The 22,400-nt window shown below is 41.3% G+C and overlaps 2 protein-coding genes across 4 annotated transcripts in view; both read left to right on the top strand.

Annotated features, from left to right (window-relative positions):
- The window catches only part of CDC123 (cell division cycle 123), a 71,456-nt gene that overhangs the window by 6,071 nt on the left and 42,985 nt on the right, over positions 1-22,400 (top strand). For 2 of the 3 annotated variants that reach the window (XM_036240001.1, XM_036240011.1), the window contains exons 3-4: positions 16,179-16,236; positions 16,507-16,539. In XM_036240001.1, coding sequence (XP_036095894.1) covers positions 16,179-16,236; positions 16,507-16,539 — 91 coding nt within the window. Of the gene's footprint in view, positions 1-16,178; positions 16,237-16,432; positions 16,540-22,400 lie in introns of those variants that run through there. The other variant, XM_036240018.1, reaches the window with a different exon arrangement.
- LOC118615267 (dynein light chain Tctex-type 1-like) lies at positions 18,395-19,268 on the top strand. Its single transcript, XM_036240059.1, has one exon. It carries the CDS (start codon positions 18,758-18,760, stop codon positions 19,169-19,171), a length of 414 nt encoding a protein of 137 aa, XP_036095952.1. The 5' UTR covers positions 18,395-18,757; the 3' UTR covers positions 19,172-19,268.

Genomic DNA, 22,400 nt, shown 5'->3' with positions numbered 1-22,400 from the left:
TATGTGTTAATCTTGATCCTGTATTTTTTTAATTGTATAACATTCAATTAATAAGATTTTCAAAACTGAGTACTTCCCTTTCTAATAATTACTAGTTTTGAAATTGGGCAATTCTTTTCTCTCTGCCTTTAGAATATGGGGATAGGGAGGGCTGGGGTGGGGGCATGTTATGACCCTTTGATCAGATCTTCAGTTATTTTAAGGTAAGAAATTCATTGTTCATTGCAAATAGAAAGCTTTATTAGAGTGTATCATTTAAGTCCTTAGCATTTTGTTCCTCACAGTTAACCCACTACGGCCCCACCTCCACACTTCTCTGTTTATGTAGTTCCTCTCTTCGTAAAAGGAAGAAGTTACATGCTTTAGTCTTTTTAGTGTAAACTTGAAAAAAATGTAAGCGTTATACAATTTAATGAAATTTCTACGTGTTCATTCAGGTCTCTGCTCAGAAATCATGGACCTTAGTGCTCATCCCTCACCATCCTTTCTCAAGTAGCCTAATACTAACCCTTGCTGCAACATCGTTCTTCTATAGACTTTTAGGTTGGAAATAATTTTCCCTTAGAATTGTTTAAAACTTTGGTTTATTGTGGTCAAATACACATAACATAAAATTTACCATATTAACTATTTCAAAGTGTGTAGTTCATTGGTATCCAGTACATTTATTTATTTATTTATTTATTTATTCATTTTTATCCTCACCCAAGGACGTTTTTCCATTTTTTTGTTCAGGTAGAGTGGGAGGGAGAGAGAATAAGAGAGAGAGAGAGAGAGAGAGAGAGAGAGAGAGACATCAACATGAAAGTGACACACATAGAGAGAGAGAGAGAGAGAGAGAGAGAGAGAGACATCAACATGAAAGTGACACATCGAGTGGCTGCCACCTGCAGGACCAACCAGGGCCAGGAACAAACTGCAACCAAAGTATGTGCCCTTAGAGGGAACCAAACCCGGGTCTCTCAGGACCGCAGGCCGATGCTCTAACTGCTGAGCCAAACCGACCAGGGCTCCAGTACATTTATAATGTTGTGCAGACATCACCTCCAGAACTTTTCTCATTTTGTAAAACTGGTAACTCTCTGTGCCTTAGTTTTCTTGTCCGTAAATGAGGGAGTGATATCAGAAGTAATGTCGTAGGGTTGTGGCAGGGATAAAGAGGTAATGTGTGGAATATTTAGCCCAATGCCTAGTATATTGTATACTCAAGAAATACTAACTGCTCCCATCATTAATCTCAGTCTGAACATTAAACAAACACACCAGTAAATGTATGAGTGAAAATTGTGTGATAAGTGCTATGAAGGAAATGGGGAGGCCACTGACATATTAAGTTACTAGGGATGGGAGTGGGGCGAGGATTGCAGGGAGGTTCCGGGAATACCCTAAAGAAGTAACTTACTAGCCTCTGAGATACGAAGTTTGGTAGAGATAGGCAGTTGAACTGTGGAGGGAGGGATTTTCCATGTCGAGGGAACAGCATTGAGGAGGGCTTTGAGGCATGGAAGATCTTCACATGCAAGAAACTATAAGAGATTCACGTGTTTAGAGCACGGTAGGGTTGAACGGTGTGCATCTTGGTGAAATGGAAGAGGTGGTTAGGGTTCAGGTTGAAGTATGTGTGGGGGAGTCATGTTAAAGATCTTAGAATTTAGCCCTGGCTGGTTTGGCTCAGCAGTTGGAGCATCGGCCTGCAGACCAGAGTCCCAGTTCGGTTCCTGCTAAGGGCGCGTACCTCGGTTGTAGTCTGCTCCCGGCCCCTGTTGGGATTGTGTGGGTGGCGACCACTCGATGTGTCCCTCTCACATCGATGTTTCTCTCTCTCTCTTCCTGCCTCTCTCCCGCCTGCTGTATCTGAAGATAAATGCAAAAATGTCCTCAGGTGAGGATAAAAAAAAGATCTTAGAATTTATTGTGGGGTCAGCAGGAAGGTATTGAAGGGTTCTGAGCAAGAGAGTGACTTCAGATTTTAGTTTGTGAACAATGACTGGTTACGTTGTGGGACGTGAAGACCAGTTAGGAGGATAGTGCACTGGATCAAGTGAGAACTGAGAGTGGCTTGAACTAAGATGGTGACACTGAATTTGACCTGCCTTGGAGCTTGCACCTACAGAACTCGGTGATGGAGAAGGCAGTGGCAACAGTGACTCATTTCTGCTTGAACAACTAACTCCATGAATGAAGATGTCATTTGCTCAGGCTGAGAAAAGCCATGTTTATTGAGCCTTTGACTTGAAAAAAATGTAGTAATTTTAGATTGTATTACTTTTATAGGTAAAAATTTGAAAATTATAGGTATAATTTAAATGAGGTACATTCGCAATAAAATGCACAGATCTTGAATGTACAGTTTAATGAGTTTTGATACATATATACACCTGTTTCACCATCACTCCATGAAAATATTGACCATTTCCATCCCCCAGAAAGTCCCTTGTGGCCCCTTCCTACCTTCCTTTCCTACCCAGGCTGCTACTGGTCTGATTTCTATCTCCATAGCTTAGATTTATCAGTTCTGGAACTTCATATAAGTGGAAACATATAGTATGTATTATTTTGTGTCTGGCTTCTTTAATTCTGTATAATGCTTTTGGGATTCATCTATGTTGCATTTTATCACTTCATAGCTTTCTTCAAACATGTCTTATTAAAGCTCAGTGTTTGTGTTTTGCACGTGGACTTGGGTGTGTATCCCTGTCAGTATATTCTTTTCTATACTAATCTTTTTGTCTCCCTGAGTTCAGATAATAAGAGTTTGTTGAATGAGTGTGTGTATGTTTAAGGTATTTGAATACCATAGCTATAACAATTACTGTGTGAACTTTTTAGCTCCTTTATATGAAATGTATACCTGCATCAAAGGATATAGTATATAGTTACAAATAAATACACTGGCATTAATGAACTAGAATTATTGAATAGTCTTTTTATTGTGAGTAGGCCAGTAAGTTATTTATAGATATTGAGATGTATTCACTAGGTTTCGTTTCTTTGTTTTTAGCATAGACTATGGGGATGTGTTTGACTTGCTTTTGTTTAGTAAGATAAATTCTGAAACACTGGGAAGGGGAAGCAATACTAGTGCTTAGAATTCTGTCATTTGTAAAAGATGCTCCCAACCTTCTTTTTTTTTTTTTAATCCTCACCCGACGATTGTTCAGACAGAGTGGGGTGGGGAGAGAAGGGGAGAGAGAGAGACAGAGACAGAGAGAGACAGAGACAGAGACATTGATGTGAAAGGCACACACCAAGTGCCTCTGCCACCCGCACGACCCAACCAGAGCATGGGACAAACTGCAACTGAGGTATGCGCCCCCAGTGGGAACCAAACTCGGGTCTCTCTGGACCACAGGCCAACGCTCTAACTGCTGAACCAAACCGGCCAGGGCCCAACCTTCTTTTTTAATTATAGAAGTAATACTTGCTCATTATCGTAAACTTGAAAACTGCAGAAAAGAATATAGGAGCAGGAAAAAAATCACTCATAATTCCACCACCCAAAGGCAAATGCTGTTCAAATTTTGGCACTATTTTGTTTGTTTGTTTGTTAATCTTCACCCAAGGACATTTTTTCATTGATTTTTTTTTTTTTTTTCTTTTAGAGAGAGTGGAAGGGAGGAAGAGAGAGAAACAAACATCATTTCGAGAGAGACACATTGATTGGTTGCCTCCCCTATGACTCTGACTAGGTCAGGGATCAAACCTGCAACTCAGGTACGTGCCCTTGACTGGGAATCAAACTCATGACCCTTTGGTATGCAGGGTAGCACTCTAAGCACTGAGCCAAACTGGCCGGGGCCGGCACATTTTTAAAATACAGTTTTTAGCCTAAGTGGTGAGCATGATACATATATAGTTCTTTTTTTTTTTTTTCTTTTTAATTGAACATCATAGCATAATTTACCCCTGTGCTTTAAAAATGGCATATTATTTTTAATAACTAAAATTTTCATATATATGCATTTGTTGTAATTGATCTAATCTCATAGTTGTTGAACTTTTAGGTCATTTACAACTTTACTGAAAAATAATTCTACAGTGAACATATTTTTGCATAGACCGTTGTTTGCCTTTAGGATTATTTCTGTACATTAAGAATCCCAGACTCCAATGATAGGGCAAAGATTATAAAAAATGTTTAAGACTCTTGACCAGTATTGCCCAATAGTTTTCACTAACCATTGTACCAATTTATGCTCTTAACACTAGTGTAGTAGAGTACCTTTTTTCAGAAAGTAAAATTCCTAATTGAATGCTTTCCTCCAAGTTTCCAAGTTATTTGTTACATAGAAAATAAAAGGGAGAAAAAGTCTCTGAATATAATTTCTTCAGTTTCATCTCCCATGACATAAATGTGGCTCTTTTGCTCTTCAAGCTCTTATCTGCTCTTTTTTGCCTGACACCCAGTGCCCTCCATGTTTGCTCCCTGTGTCAATTGGGATGATTTTGGTTGCAAGTAATAGAATACCTGCTGTGGTTTGAATTTGTGTGGCCCCCAAATTCATACACTGAAATCTTAACCCCCAAAGATATTAGGTATTAGGAGGTATGGTGTTTGGGAGGTGATTGTATCATGAGGGTGGAGCACTCATGAATAGGGTTAGTGCTCTTATGAGAGATCTCACAGAGCTCTCTAGCTCCTTCTCCCACGAAGGACACTAAAGAGGTGCTCATCTGCAGCCCAGAAGGGGGCTCTCACCAGGACCCACCCTGACTGGCACCCTCATCTTTGGACTTCCACCCTCCAGAACTGTGGGAAATCTATTTCTGTTGGTAAACCATCCAGTCTGGTATTTTGTTATAGCAGCCGGAATAGACTAAGACAACATCCAAGTTTACAAATGGCTTAAACAGTGAGGCCAGTGTATCACTTCGTGCAACAGGAAGTCCTAGGGCATGGCAGTTAGGGAAAAGTATAGTACTTCAGTGATACTAGGACGCAAAAAGAGCTTCTTTGAACTTCTTGGTTTTCCTCTCTGGAGTCCAAGTTCACTGTGGTAGCTTCAAGTATCATGTTCTCACAGTACCATACCCAGAGGTCAGAATAAATAAGGTCCTGTCTCATGTCTCTTTTTAAAAGCAGGGGAAACTCCCAGGGGCCCTTTAGTGCCTGTTGGTCAGGGTTGGGATCTTCTCTATCAAGGAGGTAGAATAATGATGATTGGTGGGTCTGGTCTGTAGTCACCGTATAATTGGGGGGGAAGTCTGTAAGGCACAGAGGCACTTAGGATCTGGACAAGTTGGAGTTTTTATTAGCGGAGAAGTGAGGAAATGGCTGTTGGGGCTGCCATAGCTCCTGATTCTTCATGCCTCCTTGCCCGTTACTTCCACATACAGTACATTCCTTTCACTCCAGGCACTCTCCAAAGTGTCTTGTTTACATTTATAACTTAGCATAGTCTGAACTCAATAAATATTTGTTCAGTGAGTGAAGGAATTAACATGATTACTTCACTCTTTTCCTTGGTGGCCTGTACTAAGTCAAATGAATGGTATAGACCAAGGTGATAACTAGGTTTATCTTGTTTGCCAACTCTGATCTGCCAATAATCGTTTCCTGGAGTGATGTATTGAGAAGCCCGAGGCTGCTTCCAGGGTTCAGAGAAAGAGAATGTTTGGTTCGATTGTCATTGTACACTGTGGGTGTGGGAAAGGGGGCTGGTAGCATGCATTTCTGGTAGAGACAGTGATTTATTTTCATTGCACATTACAGGGTGCCTACTATGAAAGTAGGTGCTGAGTGTGCTACAGGAATGACAAGGTGGGTGGGACAACCAGTCTTGGGAATCCAGGCTTTGTAGCCAAGTCAGAGATGTAAATAAATAGATGTCTGGGGTTGGGGAAGGGGACGGAATAAAAGCATCCAGTATTCTGATAAACAATATTTTTTTTATTAATTAATTTATTTATTTGTGTTACAAATGTTTCTCCTTTTTCCCCCACTGATGCCCCCTCGTCCCCCTCCCTGTCCCCAGCTTTGGTGTCCATGTCCATTGTACATGCATTCATGCATATAAGTTCTGTGGTTTATCTCTCCCCCGCAACTCCCTCTTCTGGGGATTGTCAGTCTGTACCCCACTTCCACGTTTCTGGAACTACCCCATTCCTCAGACTGTTATGTTCATTATATTCCACAAATAACTGAGATCATATGATACTTGTCTTTCTGTGTTTGGCTTGTTTAGCTTAGGGTAATACTTTCCAGGTCCCTCCATGTCGTCTTAAAGGATAAGAGATGTTTTTCTCTTACAGCTGCATAGTACTCCATTGTGTATATGTACCACAGCTTTTTTATCCATTCGTCTACTGATGGACATCTGAGCTATTTCCAGATCTTAGATATTGTAAATAGTGCTGCTACAAACATGGGGGTATATATGTTCTTTCTGTTGGTGTTTCAGGCTTCTTAGGATATATTCCTAGAAGTGGGATCACTGGGTCAAATGGAAGTTCAATTTTTAATTTTTTGAGGTAACACCACATTGTTTTCCATAGTGGCTGCACCAGTCTGCATTCCCACCAGCAGTGTACTGGAGTCCCCTTTTCTCCACATCCTCGCCAGCACTGGTTGTTTGATGATTTGTTGATAGCGGCCATTCTAACAGGTCTGAGGTGATACCTCATTGTTTTAATTTGCATCTCTCTGATGGTTAGTGATGTTGAGCATTTCTTCATATGTCTCTTAGCCATTTGTATGTCCCGTTTGGAGAGGTGTCTATTTAGTTCCTCTTCCCATTTTTTAATTGGGTTCTTTGTTTTCCTTTTGTTGAGTTGTATGAGCACTCTATATATATTGGAAATTAACCCCTTATCTGATATATCATTGGCAATTATGCTCTCCCATACAGTGGGTTGCCTTTCCTTTTTGATGATTGAATCTTTTGCTGTGCAGAAGCTTTTTAGTTTGATGTAGTCCCATGTGTTCATTTTCTCCTTTGTTTCTGTTGCCTTAGGTGATGTATCAGTGAAAATTCAGCTGCGTATGATGTCTGAAATTTTGTTGCCTACATTTTCTTCTACGATTTTTATGGATTCATGAGTCACATTTAAGTCTTTTATCCATTTTGAGTTTATTCTTGTGTGTGGTGTAAGTTGCTGGCCTAGTTTCATTGTTTTGCATGTAGCTATCCAATTTTCCCAACACCAATTATTAAAGAGGCTGTCTTTACTCCACTGTATGCTCTGGCCACCTTTGTCAAATATTAATTGAGCATATTGCCTTGAGTCCATTACTGGGTTCTCCGTTCTATTCCACTGGTGTATATGTCTGTTCTTTTTTTTGTTTTGTTTTATCCTCACCTGAGGACATTTTCCCATTTTTTTGTTCAGGTAGAGTGGGAGGGAGAGAGAGGAACAGAGAGAGAGAGAGAAACATTGATGTGAGAGGAACACATCGAGTGGCTGCCACCCGCACGACCGACCAGGGTCGGGGACAAACTGCAACCGAGGTACGCGCCCTTAGCGGGAACCGAACCCGGGTCTCTCAGGACCGCAGGCCGACACTCTAACCGCTGAGCCAAACCGGCCAGGGCTATATGTCTGTTCTTGTGCCAGTACCAGGCTGTTTTGATTACAGTGGCTTTGTAGTATAACCTGAAATCTGGTAATGTGATCCCTCCAGCTCTGTTCTTTTTCAAGATTGCTGTTGCTATCCGAAGTCTTTTTTGGTTCCATATGAACTTTTGAAGTATTTGTTCTAGTTCTGTGAAGTATGTCATTGGTATTTTGATGGGGATTGCATTGAATCTATAGATTGCTTTGAGTAATATGGACATTATAATGATGTTAATTCTTCCAATCCATGAACAAGGTATGTGCTTTCACTTTTTTATATCTTCCTCTATTTCTTTTTTCAATGACCTGTAGTTTTCTGTGAATATGTTCTTTTTTCTTTGGTTAAGTTTATTCCTAGGTATCTTAACTTTTTTACTGTGATGGTAAATCGGATTGTTTTTTTAGTTTCTCTTTCTGTGAGTTCATCATTGGTGTATAAGAATGCCATCAATTTTTTGATGTTAATTTTGTATCCCGCTACTTTGCCAAATTCATTTATTGAGTCTAATAAATTTTTGATGGAGTCTTTCGGGTTTTCTACGTACAGTATCATATCATCTTTGAATAATGACAGTTTCATTTCTTCCTTTCCAATTTGGATCCCTTTTATTTTTTCTTGCTGTCTGATAGCTGTGGCTAAGACTTCCAGTACTATGTTAAATAAGAGGGGAAAAGTGGGCATCCTTGTCTTATTCCTGTTTTTAAGGGAAATGCTTTTAATTTTTGCCCATTGTGTATGATGTTGGCTATAGGTCTTTCATATATGACCTTTATGATGTCGAGTTATGATCCCTCTATTCCCAGATTGCTGAGCATTTTCATCAGAAATGGTTGCTGGATTTTGTCAAATGCTTTTCCAGACTCTATTGATATGAGTTTTGTCTTTCATTTGGTTTATGTGGTGTATCACATTTATTGATTTGCGAATATTGTACCAGCCCTGCATCCCTGGGATGAATCCCACTTTGTCATGGTGAATAATTTTTTTGATGTATTGCTGGATTTGATTTACTGGTATTTTGTTTAAGATTTTGGCATCTATGTTTATCAGGGATATTGGTCTGTAGTTTTCTTTCTTTGTAGTGTCTTTTTCTGGTTTTGGAATTAGAATTATCCTGGCCTCATAAAATGAGTTTGGAAGTCTTTCTTCTTCTTGAATTTTTTGAAATAGTTTAAGGCGAATGGGTATTAGTTCTTCTTTGAATGTTTGGTAAAATTTCCCCATGAAGCCATCCAGACCTGGGCTTTTGTTTCCTGGGAGAGTCTTGATTACATCTTTTCTTTTGGTCTGTTCAAGTTTTCTATCTCTTCCCGGTTCAGTTTGGGTGTCTATGTGTTTCTAGAAATTTGTCCATTTCACTTAGATTGTCGAACTGTATAATTGTTCATAATATTTGTTAACAATTCTTTGTATTTTTGTGGTGTCAGTCATTGTTTCTCCTCTTTCATTTCTGATTTTGTGTATTTGGGTTCTCTCTCTTTGTTTCTTGGTGAGTCTAGCTAAGGGCCCATCGGTCTTGTTTATCTTTTCAAAGAACTAGCTCTTTGTGTCATCGATCCTTTGAATTGTTTTTTTGGTCTCCATGTCATTTATTTCTGCTCTGATCTTTACTATTTTCTTCCTTCTACTTGCTCTGGGGTTTTCTTTTTGTTTGCTTTCTAGGTGTTTAAGTTGTGAGGATAAATAGTATATTAGAAATATTTTTTGCTTCTTGAGGTAGGCCGATAGTGCTGTGAACTTCCCGATCAGAACTGCTTTTGCTGCATCCCATAGATTTTGTGTTGTTATGTGTTCATTTTCATTGGTTTCCAGGAAGTTTTTAATTTCTTCTTTGATTTCCATGGTAACCTAGTCATTGTTCAATAACGTGCTATTTAGCCTCCATGTTTTCGTATGTCTTTGCATGTTCTTGTTGCAGTTGATTTCTAGTTGCATGCCATTGTGATCTGAGAAGATGCTTGATATGATTTCAATCTTCTGGAACTTGTAGATATTTAGTTTGTTCCCTAACATGTGGTCTATCAATGAGAATGTCCCATGTGCACTTGAGAAGAATGTAAATTTTGTGGTTTTGGGGTGTAATTCTCTGTAGATATCTATTAAATCCATTTGATCTACAGCTTCATTTAAAGTCTGTGTTTCCTTGTTAATTTTTTGTCTAGAAGATGTATCCAGTGATGTCAGTGGGGTATTGAAGCTTTCTGTTATAATTGTATTGCTTTTGATTTCTCCTTTGAAATCCTCAAAAAGATGTCTAATATATGTTGGTGCTCCTAAATTGGGTGCATATATGTTTACCAAGGTCATATCTTCCTGTTGGATAGATCCTTTCAATATCATGTAGTAGCCTTCTTTGTCTCTAGTTATGGCCTTCATTTTGAAATCCACTTTATCAGATATGAGTATTGCTACCCCAGCTTTTTTTCATTTCCGTTTGTTTGAAACATTTTTTTCCATCCCTTTGCTTTCAACCTATGTGAGTCTTGTTGTGAGGTGGATTTTTTGTAAACAACATAGATGCGAGTCATGCTTTCTTATCCAGTCAGCTACTCTGTGTCTTTTTATCGGAGCATTCAAACCATTCACATTTAAGGGGATAATTGATATGTATTTATTTATTGCCATTTTTGTTTAGTGTTGTTCTATTTTTCTTCCTATTTCTTCTACTAATTACAGCAGTCCTTTTAGCATATCTTGCAGTGCTGGGTTAATATATTCCCTTAGCCTTTTTTTGTTTGGGAAGCTCTTTATTTGACCTTCTATTTTGAATGATAGCCTTGCTGGACAGAGTAGTCTTGGATTCAGATCCTTGTTTTTCATGACCTTGATTACTTCCTGCCCCTTCTGGCCGGTAGTGTTTCTGTTGAGAGCTGAGAGCCTTATGGGGTGTCTTTTGTAGGTAACCTGTTTCTTATCTCAGCTGCCTTTAGGAGTCAGCTGAGAGCCTTATGGGGTGTCTTTTGTAGGTAACCTGTTTCTTATCTCTTGCTGCCTTTAGGATTCTCTCTTTGTCTTTAATTTTTGGCATTTTAATTATTATGTGTCTTGGTATGGGCCTGTTTGGGTTCTTCTTACATGGGGCTCTCTGTGCTTCTTGAACTTGAATGCCTTCTTCCTTCACCAAGTTAGGAAAGTTTTCTGTCACTATTTCTTCAAATATATTCTCTATCCCTTGCTCATTTTCTTCCTCTTCGGGACTCCTATGATGCAAATGTTATTATGTTTTCAATTGTCCCACAGTTCTCTTAAGCTGTCTTCCTGTTTTTTAATTGTTTTTTCCTTTCTGTTTTCTGATTGGTTGATTTTTTTCTGCCCTGTCTTCTAATTCACTGATCCGGTCCTCAGCTTCCTCTACTCTGCTGGTTAGTCCTTCCAATGTGTTCTTAATTTCTGCTATGTCATTCTTCATTTCCACTTGTTTGGTTTTCAGTGTTTCTATATCTTTACTCATGGTGCTGATGTCCTTACTCATGCTGTTGAGCTTCCTCAAGATCATGGCTCTGAACTCTACCTCTGATAATTTGCTTAACTGCATTTCATTGATCTCATCTTCGATAGAGTTCTCTTGTTCTTTTATTTGGGATTTGTTTCTTTGTTTCACCATTTTGGCTATCTCAGTCGGTTTTGGAGCCTGCCAAATTTTCCCTGTGGGTGTTGGTGTTCTGCTGTTTGTGGCTCCCTCTGCTGGGTTTGAATGAGCCTGGGTGGGCCCGCGTTAAACACCACTGTCAAGTCTTACTTTCCTGGGTAGATTTTCAAGCCCAGGAAAGGTTCAGTTATCCTCTAACTCTTTCCTGGTGGCTAGTAGTCTCAGTTACTCAGTGCCTCGGAATGTAGCCCTGGTGTTCTGCATAAGAGGATTTCCAGAGGGTGGGATAGAGGCTGGTTGTTAATGAGCCTCAATTTTTATTTCTTTGCCTCACATGGGAAAGGCTGAATCTCCGAGGGGGGGAGGGGGCTGCTGCTTTTCCCAACAGCTTGAGGAAGGAGCACACTGGCCACCGTCCTTTGTGGCCGCAACACAGCAAAAACTCTGAGTGCCCTCCAAATCCCGGGTGTCCCCACACAGTTCCAGCCCAGTCCGCCTTCCCTCTGCCATAGCCCCCAGGTGAGTGGCTGTGGCTATTTTAGTGCTGTGTCCAGGCTCTCTGTGCTGTGGAGAGGGCTTGGTCTTTATTCCCCAAGGGCGCTGCTCACAGCTAAGACTGCTGCTGTCCCTGGGCTCACAGCCCTCCATCCTCTCACACCTCCCCAGATCCTACCAGTGTTCCCTGGTTATATGGTCCTGTCCTGCTGCTTTTCTGTTGTTTTTTTCCGAGGATTTGTCATTATTTTAGTTGTAATTCCTGTTTGGTCCTGGGAGATTGTCTGCGTAGCTTCTATTCACTCCGCCTACATTTTCCATTTTCACATCCTTTATGCCTATCTTGTACGCTCCTGGGTCGCACAGGCCTTTCTGGTGCCCCTGCACCCTGCAGGTCCCATGAGTAACTGGATTGCACAGTCCCTGTGGGGACCCGGCTCTATGCCTATGTTATGGGCTGCTGGGTCGCACAGGCTCTCTGGTGCTTCAGCACCTCACAGGCCCTGTGGGTACCTAGATCACGCAGTCCCTGCTGGGTCGCACAGGCTTCTCTGGTGGCCCTGCACCCTGCAGTTCCCGCAGGTGGGCAGCTGGATTGCACCAGTCTCTCTAGGGCTCGGGCTTTCCACTGCTCTTGTGAGCTACTGGACCACACAGGCCTCTGTGGAGCCCCAGGTCCCGCCACTGGAGGCTGGGGAGTGCTGCTGCCCTGTGGGGCTCAACTCCTGCTCAGCTTTTGCTGTAGTTTTTGGGGATGAGTCTCAGCTGCTGGTCTGTGCTTCTGTTGCCTGGGGATGGATGTCTGCTCCCCAGCCTCTGTTGCTCTTGACTCTGATCGGGCTGCTACTATGGGGGATGGTGCTGGGCTCTGGGCTGTCTGCAGCTTCCATGACCAGCACCTTGGGAGCTCCACTACTGTGCACCGGTCTGTGTTGACACAGAGTGTCCACTGTTCCTATGGTGCCAGGTACGCTGGTGGGCTCAGGTTGCTGGGCCCTAGCTGCTCCCACTTCCTCCTCTCAGGGAAGACCCGGGAGGTCCCACAATCTTCCAAAATTGTGGGACCTCCCCGCAGCACAGGGAGAAGCTCCTGAAGGGCCGCTTACTGTGGTAGCCGGCTGCTCCATCCACAGCACAGGAACCTTCTGCTCTGTGTCTCTGTACTGCTCGAGTTTGGTCATCCACCTTCACGTCCAGTCACACTCTCACACAACTCACTCACTCTCTCACACACTCACCCTCCCTCTGTTCCTGCCCGCTGCCATCTGATAAACAATACTTTTTTGAGTTTAAATAATAACTGTAAGCTGGAATGATCCAGGAAGTTTGAATAGTAGAGGTAATAACTTGAACTGGGCCTACAAATTGGGTGTGTCTCAGATGGTCTGACTCACAGTGCTTCCTAGTACGAATAATCCTCACTGTCCCTTTTTGGTCCCAGGTTCTTTCTTTCCTGACCTGTCTTTCTTTCTTTTTCTCTTTTTAAAATCCTCACCCGAGGAAATTTTGCCATTGATTTTCAAAAAGAGTGGGAGGAAGGGAAGGAGATAGAGAGAGAAACATCGATGTAAGAGAGACATATTGATTGACTGCTTCCTGCACCACCCTGACCAGGGCCAGGGATCGAACCTGCAACCTAGGTACATGCCCCTGACCAGGAATTGAACTCAAGACTCTTTTGTTTGTTGGATGACACTCTAACCACTTAGCCACACTGGCCAGGGCCTGACCTTTCTTAAGGCAGAATAATAGTAGATGCCATTTATAAAACACGTGTTAAATATGTTTGTGTTTTGAACCTTCACAACTCTGTGAAATAATATCTAAGATGGTGATAATATTAAGAAATAATAGTATAAGTACATTGTTAAGAAATACAAAGCTACCAAGAGTGGTTCCATTTATATTTGTTACGGGTATATTATATAGTAAGTGCTATATTTAGCAATAATGGGAAAAGCATATCCTCCTCTGTAAGTCAAGAAATTGACCCATTGGTTTATCAGTCAATCTGGTTTTGTGGTTTTGGTTAATGTATATCAGTTTCTTGAATTTTAATCAACTCTTGAAGCTATAGAATTGAGTTTCCAGATGCACAAAACTAAGAACCAGATAGGCTCTCTTGTTAGTTTGCACATAGAGTAAAATCTCAGAGCCTCCATAATTCTTGGCCCTGGGCAGGTCCTCTTTGGGTCTTGCTAAAGTCACTTATGCAGCTGTAATAATATGGTGGCTTGACCGAACTCTGTGGTTTTAAGATGGCCTCATTCGTATGTCTGGTGGTAGATGCTGACTGTCAGCCGGACCTTTTGTTCCAAGTGATCTTTCATCCTCAGAAAGACTAATCTTAGCTTCTTTACCTAGTGGTGGTTTTGTCCCTAAAAAGTGAAAGTGGAAGCTGAAAAGACTTTGTTGACACCTAGACTCAGAATCACTTGGGGTCACTTATGCTACCTTTTGTTGGTCACAGAGAGTCTTGAAGGCAGTCTAAATTAAAGGGATGGGAAAATAAATGCTATTTCTTCATGGGAAGAGTAGCCAAGTCACCCTTCAGAAGGACTTGTCTTATGTGATGGGAAGAATTATTGTAGCTATTTTTGTACATCATCTGTTTTTTTCCCTTTCTTCCATTCATTGCATTATGTACTTGGTGGGCTTTTTTATTCCAGACACTTATATTTTTCATTTTGGGGACATTTAAAAATATTGCCTTTGATAATTTTCTCTTATTTTCTTCTGTTTCTGAAACTCCTGTTATTTAGGTGTTGGATCTGCTGAATTAGTTCTCTGCATTTTATCATTTCTTCTCTATTGTCTATTTCTTTGTTGTTTTAGTTTTACTTTCTAGGTAATTTTCTTGATTCTACCATTCATTCTGAATTTTCAAATTGTACCTGTTTTCGGTTTCTACAAGTTCAATCTTGTCCTTTGTTTCTTCTTTATAGCTTTCTGTTTTTTCATGGATGCATTATCTTCTTTTATCTGTAAGGATATTAATCATGTTTAAAATACTTTTTGTTTGGTCCCTTTATTGTCTTTGTTTCTTTCATGTACCCTTTTTCTCTCCTTTTTTAAGGAACTCTTTTTTATCTTAGAGCCTTTCTTCAGTTTTGATGATTTTAGGCCTTTATTCATATTTAAGTGTGAGGGGGACACACACACACACATCCACACACATTGGGAAACTCTGTATACCGGGGGGGGGGGAGTTGTTGACTAAGACTGCCAGAACCAGTGACATTATCTGTAGATCTTTCCTCTGATTGTTCAGTTTCCACAGAGAGGGATTCTGTAATCTGTCTGCATTCTGGTGGCAGGGTAGGAGGATGGGAACTGGGGCTCTCACTGTTCAGTATGACCTTCACATGGTTCCCCATCATATTCTAGCATCTCACTCCCATAGTCCTCTGTGCCATTATGGACCTGATCCCTGAGCCTCTTTAGTTCATTTTTTCCCCAGAGAATAAACTGCTTAGCCATGGGGGTGGAGGAGGACTGGTCGCTTGTGTGTGCAAGTTGAGGAAGGCTGGGTGAGCCTTAGCGCCCTTTTTATGGACCTAACATAAATCCCTGTTTATAGCCCAGAGCTTCGGTCATATTATCCAGAGGTCTCCAGGGTTCTAGCTGTTTCTTAGTGGGGTACCCTCCTCAGCTTTTTGTTTTCTAAACTTTTGTTGCTATCTATCTTCTGTAGTTGTCTTTTTTTGGATACTCTTTCTTCTTGGGCTCTTTCCTGTCATTTTAGTGGAGTTTCACAAGGGAACATAGGAATAGATGAATGCCCATGGTTAACCAGAGGCCCCCTTTCCTTTTTTCTTGTAGTTTCTTGGTATAGATCCTGTGCTGCCTGTTCTGATTATCATTTGTTTCAGTTGTGTGAGTGAGTTCTTCCTAGGCCAGTTGTTGTAGTTGAGTGTTGAGGAGGGGCCAGGGCAGTGTTATCCCCTCTGAGTTCTTTCAGCCTTTGCTGCCCACCCCCCGGCAATGCGATTGGCTGCTGGATGGCCCCTTCCAACACGGCTTCTTCAAAGAGAGTGTGTCTTCTTTCTCCCTCTCTCCCCCATACCTCTCTGTGTTGCCAGTTCAGACCCAGGCACTTTTAGACACCAGCCCACACACTGTTTTCAGTGTATAAACAAAGGAGCCTTGCCCCTCAGGGGTATGCCATCTGCTGTGTGAAACAGCTCTTCAGATGTTTCCTCTGGTGTCTTCCTTCATCCTGTTCACCCTTCCTTGTCTCTGGCAGCACTTTCTCACTCACCAGACTCAGAGCTGTGGATGATTCTTAGTGTCATCAGAGGTAGACTTTGAGTTTTCCTTCCCTTATTTCTAAGTGATTTCTGAGAAGCTGGCAGAGAGATTTTATTCTGCCATCTTTATTGTACTCTCATTGATTTTTATTAGTTTCTGTCTCAAAAAGTAGACTTTTCCTACTATTACCCTCCAATTGAAAGGCTTTTTATATACTCAATAAACCGGAGCTTATGACTTACATGGTACACAGCCTTTTTCTTGCTTAATTTTTGCTTTATGTTCTAGGGAAGATCCTCCAACATGTTCTCAGCCAGACAGTGATGATGAGGCAGAAGAAATACAGGTTGGTTCGAAATAAAATACTCTGTTCTGTGGACTGTTCTAATTTCAATGATCTCTGAAATGGTCCTGACATTTAGATCTTAGTATATATTCATTACAGTGAGAAATTACATGAAAATCTCACTTTGATATATACTTTTATTCACATATACTTTGTGTTCAGGAAAAGATGTCACCTGTTTATGTATAATTTTTAGATTGGAGCACTGCTTTCTGAAGCCCAATACACAATCTGCAGTTAATTTTTGTTTCTGTCCTCTTCTCCATGCAGTGGTCAGATGATGAAGACACGGCCACCCTGACGGTAAGAGCAGAGCGCCAGCACGGGGACAGCTTCCCACTGTCACCCAGCCGCCGCAGCGTTCAGTGCATGTCTCCGAGTCCTGTCTACGCACCATTTCAAATGTCATTCTCTCTGTTGGCTATTATGTATTATTTTGAAAAATAATTTGAATCATTGTTTATAGGCAAATATGACCTGCCCTTTTTACCCCTTTGATTACAAAGGAAATATTTTAGTGCATAACTGATGCTTTGACTTATTTTTTATAAGCTCTGAAAGAAAGCATCAAGTCTAGATCTATGGCTCTAAATTAAAGTGAAAATCTGTATTCACTTATTTATTTAGATTTAAGTGTCATAAAACATTACAATTTCTTTTAAGTGAGAGTAGAGTAGTTTATTACTTTAGTTAGTAGATTGCATAAAAATGCAAAAGTTGATCAAACTTGTTATAGTCTTTCAGGGTAAGAGTGCTATTGTCAAATTTAACTTCAAATATTTTAAAAATTGATTTTAGAGAAGAAGGGGGAGAGAAAGAAAGAAAAAAACATCAATTTGTTGTTCCACTTACTTATGCATTCATTGGTTGCTTCTTGTATGTGTTCTGACCAGAGATCAAACCCACAACCTTTCTGTATTGGGACAATGCTCTAAGCAACTGACCTACCCGGCCAGGGCCTAAAATATTGTTTTAGTAAAAATATATTTACAGTCCTGGCCAGTTTGGCTCAGCGGATAGAACATCAGACCCCAAACCAAAGAGTCACGGGTTCAATTCTGGTCAAGGGTAGGTACTTCAGTTGTGGTTAGGTCCCTGGCCCTGGTCAGGGTCCTACGGGAAGCAACCAATCAATGTCTCTCTCAGATTGATGTTTCTTCCTCCCTCTCCCTCCTTCCCTCCCTCCCTCTCACCCTATCTGAAGATAAATGGGAAAATATCCTCAGGTGAGGATTAAAAAAAAAAGTATATTTACAGGAATGAATGAAGTAAAAAATATATCTCTAAAAATGTGTAGGTGAATGGAACTCCTTATACATTGAAATAATAAAGGTCTTTATAAAATTCCTTACAAATAAATGTAAAGGCACAATAAAAGAAACTGGTTTTATGGGGGAGGGTATGTTCTAATATGATTCTAATTAAGATACTTCTGCTTAATGAAAGAGATATGATTTCCAGGGTACAAGGGAAAAAAAGTAGAGATGCCTAAACTGATATATTTTCTTAGGTATAAAGAGCATGCCGACATATTCAGAAAGGGAAAGATTTTTTTTTTTAATTTACTGATTTTAGATGGTGGGGGGCAGGGGGAGACAAAGAAAGAAACATCGATTTGTTCCATTTATTTAAGCATTCATGGTTAATTCTTTTTTTATTTATTTATTTTTTATTTATTTATTTATTTTTTATCCTCACCCGAGAACATTTTTTTTTCTCCATTTTTTACTCAGATAGAGGGGGAAGGAGAGAGAGGAAGAGAGAAACATCGATGTGAAAGGGACACATCGAGTGGCCGCCACCCACACGACCCAACCAGGGCCGGGGACAAACTGCAGCCAAGGTACGTGCCCTTAGCGGGAACCGAACCCGGGTCTCTGTGGTCTGCAGGCTGACGCTCTAACTGCTGAGCCAAACCGGCCAGGGCCATGGTTAATTCTTGAATATACCCTGACAAGGGATTGAACCCACAACCTTGGTGTATGGGATGGCTCTCTAACCAACTGAGCTACCCGGCCAGGGCCAGAAAGGGAAAGATTGCTCTGGATATCTTACAGATTTACTCTGGATATCATACAGATCAGTCATTTTCTTTTCATGAAAATTCTATTCAGTACAGATACTTGTTAGTTATCTACCACTTCCAGGGCACTGTAGTGGGTTCTACGAAGTAAACAATCATGAATGTGATTTGATTCCTGCCACCATGGACGTTATAAACAAGTGGGGAAAGATGCCCCAATTTGGGGGAAGATGACAAAGTGCTGTTAGAACAAAGAAAACAGAACTGCAGGGATCTAGAGATACTTAAAAGGAGAAGTGACATTTGACCTGGACCCTAAAAGTGGTAAAGATTATCAGTATCAACTCATATTTGTAGATGTAGATAGGTAGCTACAGAAAGTAATAATATACACGTGTGCGTCCACTTACCAAACTCTGTTCGCTAAGGTCTAGAAGTAATGATATATGACATCATGGTAGCAGTGAGCATCCCTAGTGCCCCGATCTTGGTTTCTAAATGCCATTCTTCATGAAAAGGAACCATAGCTCCTTGGAGAAACTCAAGACTGGGAGTAGGAAAGTAAAGATGAGCAAGCAACAATTTGTTGTGTCAGAAAGTAAGGAAGTGGGACATGCCAGAGGAGAGATGGAAGATTACCATGCTGAGAAAGAGACTACTTTCATTGTTGATGAAGTGAGCAGCGTTGTAGAGGCTGTTGAAGGTGCCATCGGTGGCAGTGCCTGTCAGCACGGCAACGTGAATCAGTGGAGCACAGATGTAGTAGAACAAACTGGAAGCCAACTCACCAAGCTGGGAAAACCATTTAAATACATCGAGACCTGTGTAGTTAAGCAGAAGAATGGAGCAGGATTACCCATAGCAAGTTCTTGCGTCTGGGACAGCTCTGCTGACGGGGGTGGCACTGTGTGATGGGGGAACAAGACCAGGTACTGCATTGTCAGTGCTTTTGGATTGCCCATCTGACCTCATATCCTCCCAGGCTCTCGCTCCTTTTGTCTCAGCATTTCCCTTCCATCTTCTAACCACCAGCCGTGAATTCAGTGAACACTTCCCCTTTCTCATTTTCCTGTGGCACTCTCAAAATGTAGAGAAGAACCCCAAATGACTGCACTGTTCTATGATCAGCACACCCTCACTCAGAGAACTTGTTCAGCTGGGCAATCAGAAGCCTGGGCAACCACTTGTCTTCACGCTGAATATCTCTGTCCAGAGGTGCTGAACACTCAGATCTGCTGCTGTGAAACTCTCTCTGCTCTCTGAAGTGATTCACACACACGAATTTTTTGTACTTTGTACTTTTTAAATTATATTATTACTGTTTTTTTAATCCTCCCCTGAGGATATTTCCCTTTGATGATTTTTTTTCTTCCTCACTTGACATTTTTGCATTTATCTTCAGATAGAGCAGGAGGGAGAGAGGAAGGGAGAGAGAGAGAGAGAAACATCCATGTGAGAGACACACATTGAATGGTTGCCACCCACACGACCCCAACCGGGGTTGGGGACAATCTGCAACCGAGGTATGTGCCCTTAGCGGGAACTGAATCCAGGACTCTGGTCTGCGGGCCGATGCTCTAACCAGTGAGCAAAACCAGCCAAGGCTTTCCATTGATTAGATAGAGTGGAAGGGACGGTGGGAGAGAGAGAGAGAGAGAGAGAGAGAGAGAGAGAGAGAGAGAGAGAGAGAGAGAGAAACAAACACTGATGTGAGAGAGACACATCTATCAGTTGCCTCTTGTCTGGGGCTGGGGATTGAACCTGCAACACCAATTTGTGCCCTTGACCTGGAATCGAACCTGAGACCCCTCAGTCCACGGGCTGACACTCTAACCACTGAGCCAAACCGGCCGGGGCTGTACTTTTGTTAGAATAAATTCCAATTAAAAAAAAAAAATTGGCCCTGGCCGGTTTGGCTCAGCGGTTAGAGCGTTGGCCTGTGGTCTGGAGAGACCCGGGTTTGGTTCCTGCTAAGGGCACGTACCTCGGTTGCAGTTTGTCCCCGGCCCTGGTTGGGTCGTGTGGGTGGCAACCACTCGATGTGTCCCTTTCACGTCAATGTTTCTCTGTCTCTCTCTCTCTCCCACTCTATCAGTATAAAATATCAAAAAATATCCTCAGGTGAGGATTAAAAAAAAAAAAATTGAGCCCTGGCCAGTTTGGCTCAGTGGTTAGAGTGTTGGTCCTTGGACTAATGAGTCTCAGGTTTGATTCCGGTCAAGGGCATGTACCTCAGTTTCGGTTCGTCCCTGACCCTGATCAGGGTCATGTAGGAGGCAACCAGTCAATGTGTCTCTCTCACATTGATGTTTCTCTCTCTCCTCCCCACTCTATCTGAAGATAAATGGAAAAATGTCCTCGGGTGAGAGTTAAAAAAAAAAAATTTGTTAGTTAAATCTGTCGAAAGATCATTTTCAGGAAAAGGTAGATGCATGACTCCTCTATAGATATAACACTTTAGCACTCCCTCATGGGTTAAAAACTCTTTGACCCACGAGAGAGTCAGGTAGTTGTTATAACTAGTTCAAAAAAAACCCCAAAAGCTCTGGCCCAGTAGCTCAGTTGGTTAGAACGTCATCCTGATACGCCAAGACTGAGGGTTCGATCCTGTCAGGGCACATACAAAAATCAACCAGTGAATGCATAAATAAGTAGAACAACAAATCCATGTTCTCTGTTTCCCTTCCTCTCTCTCCCTAAAATCAATCAATAAAAATTAAGCCCTGGCCCTGTCCGGTTTGGCTCAGCAGTTAGAGCGCTCGCCCTCAGACCAAAGAGTCAGGGGTTTGATTCCAGTCAAGGTCACGGACCTTGGTTGCGGTTCGTCCCCAGCCCAGGTTGGGGTCGTGCAGGAGGCAAGCAGTCGATGTGTCACTTTCACATCAATGTTTCTCTCTCTGTCTCTCTCCCTCCCTTCCACTCTATCTAAAAGTCAATGGAAAATATCTTTGGGTGAAGATTAACAAAAAAATTAAAAAATAGGAAAATCAACCAATGAGTACATAAATAAGTGGAACAACCACAAATCATTGTTTCTCCTTCTCCTTCTCCCTTCTTCCCTCCCTCCCTTCCTCTCTTTCTCTGGGGGAGAAAATAATCCCTGGCTGGGTGGCTCAGTTGGTTGGAGCGTCATACCATACACCAAAAGTTGAGGGTTTGACTCCCCGTTAAGGCACATACCTAAGTCTTAGGTTGGATCCCCAGTCAGGGCACTTACAGGAGGCAATTGATTGATGTTTCTCTTTCTTCCTTCCTTTTTCTCTAAAAAATCAAAAAACATATCCAACAGTGAGGCTTTAAAAAAAAGAGAAACAGAACCCAAAGAACAGACCCATTTATAGAGTAGGAATATTGAAATGAATATGTAAATGAGGCAGAACTAGTTTTTTTCCTCTCAGCTGTGGGAGGGAAGACAACTGGATTTCTGTCAGTTGGGATAGAATTTTCACATCCATAACAAAGACTTTTTATTGTTACTGCTTACCTACAATTTACCTCATTGTAAAATAGCTAGAAGACTAAGCTAGAATCAGATAACCCAGGAGGGGTTATAGTTTTCACATCCAAAAGAAAAACCTTTTTTTTAATTAATTTTTTTTTTCTTTATTGATTTTAGAGAGAGAGTAAATAAGAAGGAGAGGGAGACAGAAACATCGATGAGAGAGAACGTCAATTGGCTGCCTCCTGCATGCCCCCACTGGGGATCGAGCCCACAACCTAGGCCTGTGTCCTGATCGGGAATCGAACCGGCGACCTCCTGGTGCATGGGTTGACGCTCAACCGCTGAGCCACACCAGCTGGACAGAAATACTTTTTATTGTTAGGACTTACCTACAGTTTACCTCATCGTAAAGTGGTTAGAAGATTAAACTAGAATCAGATAACCCAGAAGGAAGTGCTATATGTAGACAATACATAGCCTTCCACTGAAGCACAAGTTTTTCTCTATAATATATAAGCTTTTTATAATTTAAATTAGTATTCAGATTCTTGTGGTACAATTTCTTAAAGTTGAATAATTTGAAGATTTAGAGAATCATCTCTTTTAAAATGTAATACTTAAATTTAAAGTAATCCTTATATGTGAAGTTTTATGGCATAGGAAAATTAAATTTTTCTATCTTTGGAGATTAAATCCCTT

Source organism: Molossus molossus, unplaced genomic scaffold, assembly GCF_014108415.1.
Source record: "Molossus molossus isolate mMolMol1 unplaced genomic scaffold, mMolMol1.p scaffold_m16_p_1, whole genome shotgun sequence".
Lineage (NCBI taxonomy): Eukaryota > Metazoa > Chordata > Mammalia > Chiroptera > Molossidae > Molossus > Molossus molossus.
Note: the sequence above shows the minus strand (reverse complement) of the source record. Positions and strands in the feature narration are given on the sequence as shown.

Excerpts from the sequence above, each read along its gene's own strand:
- LOC118615267 (XM_036240059.1), top strand. The coding sequence starts at position 18,758 with ATGCCATTCTTCATGAAAAGGAACCATAGCTCCTTGGAGAAACTCAAG.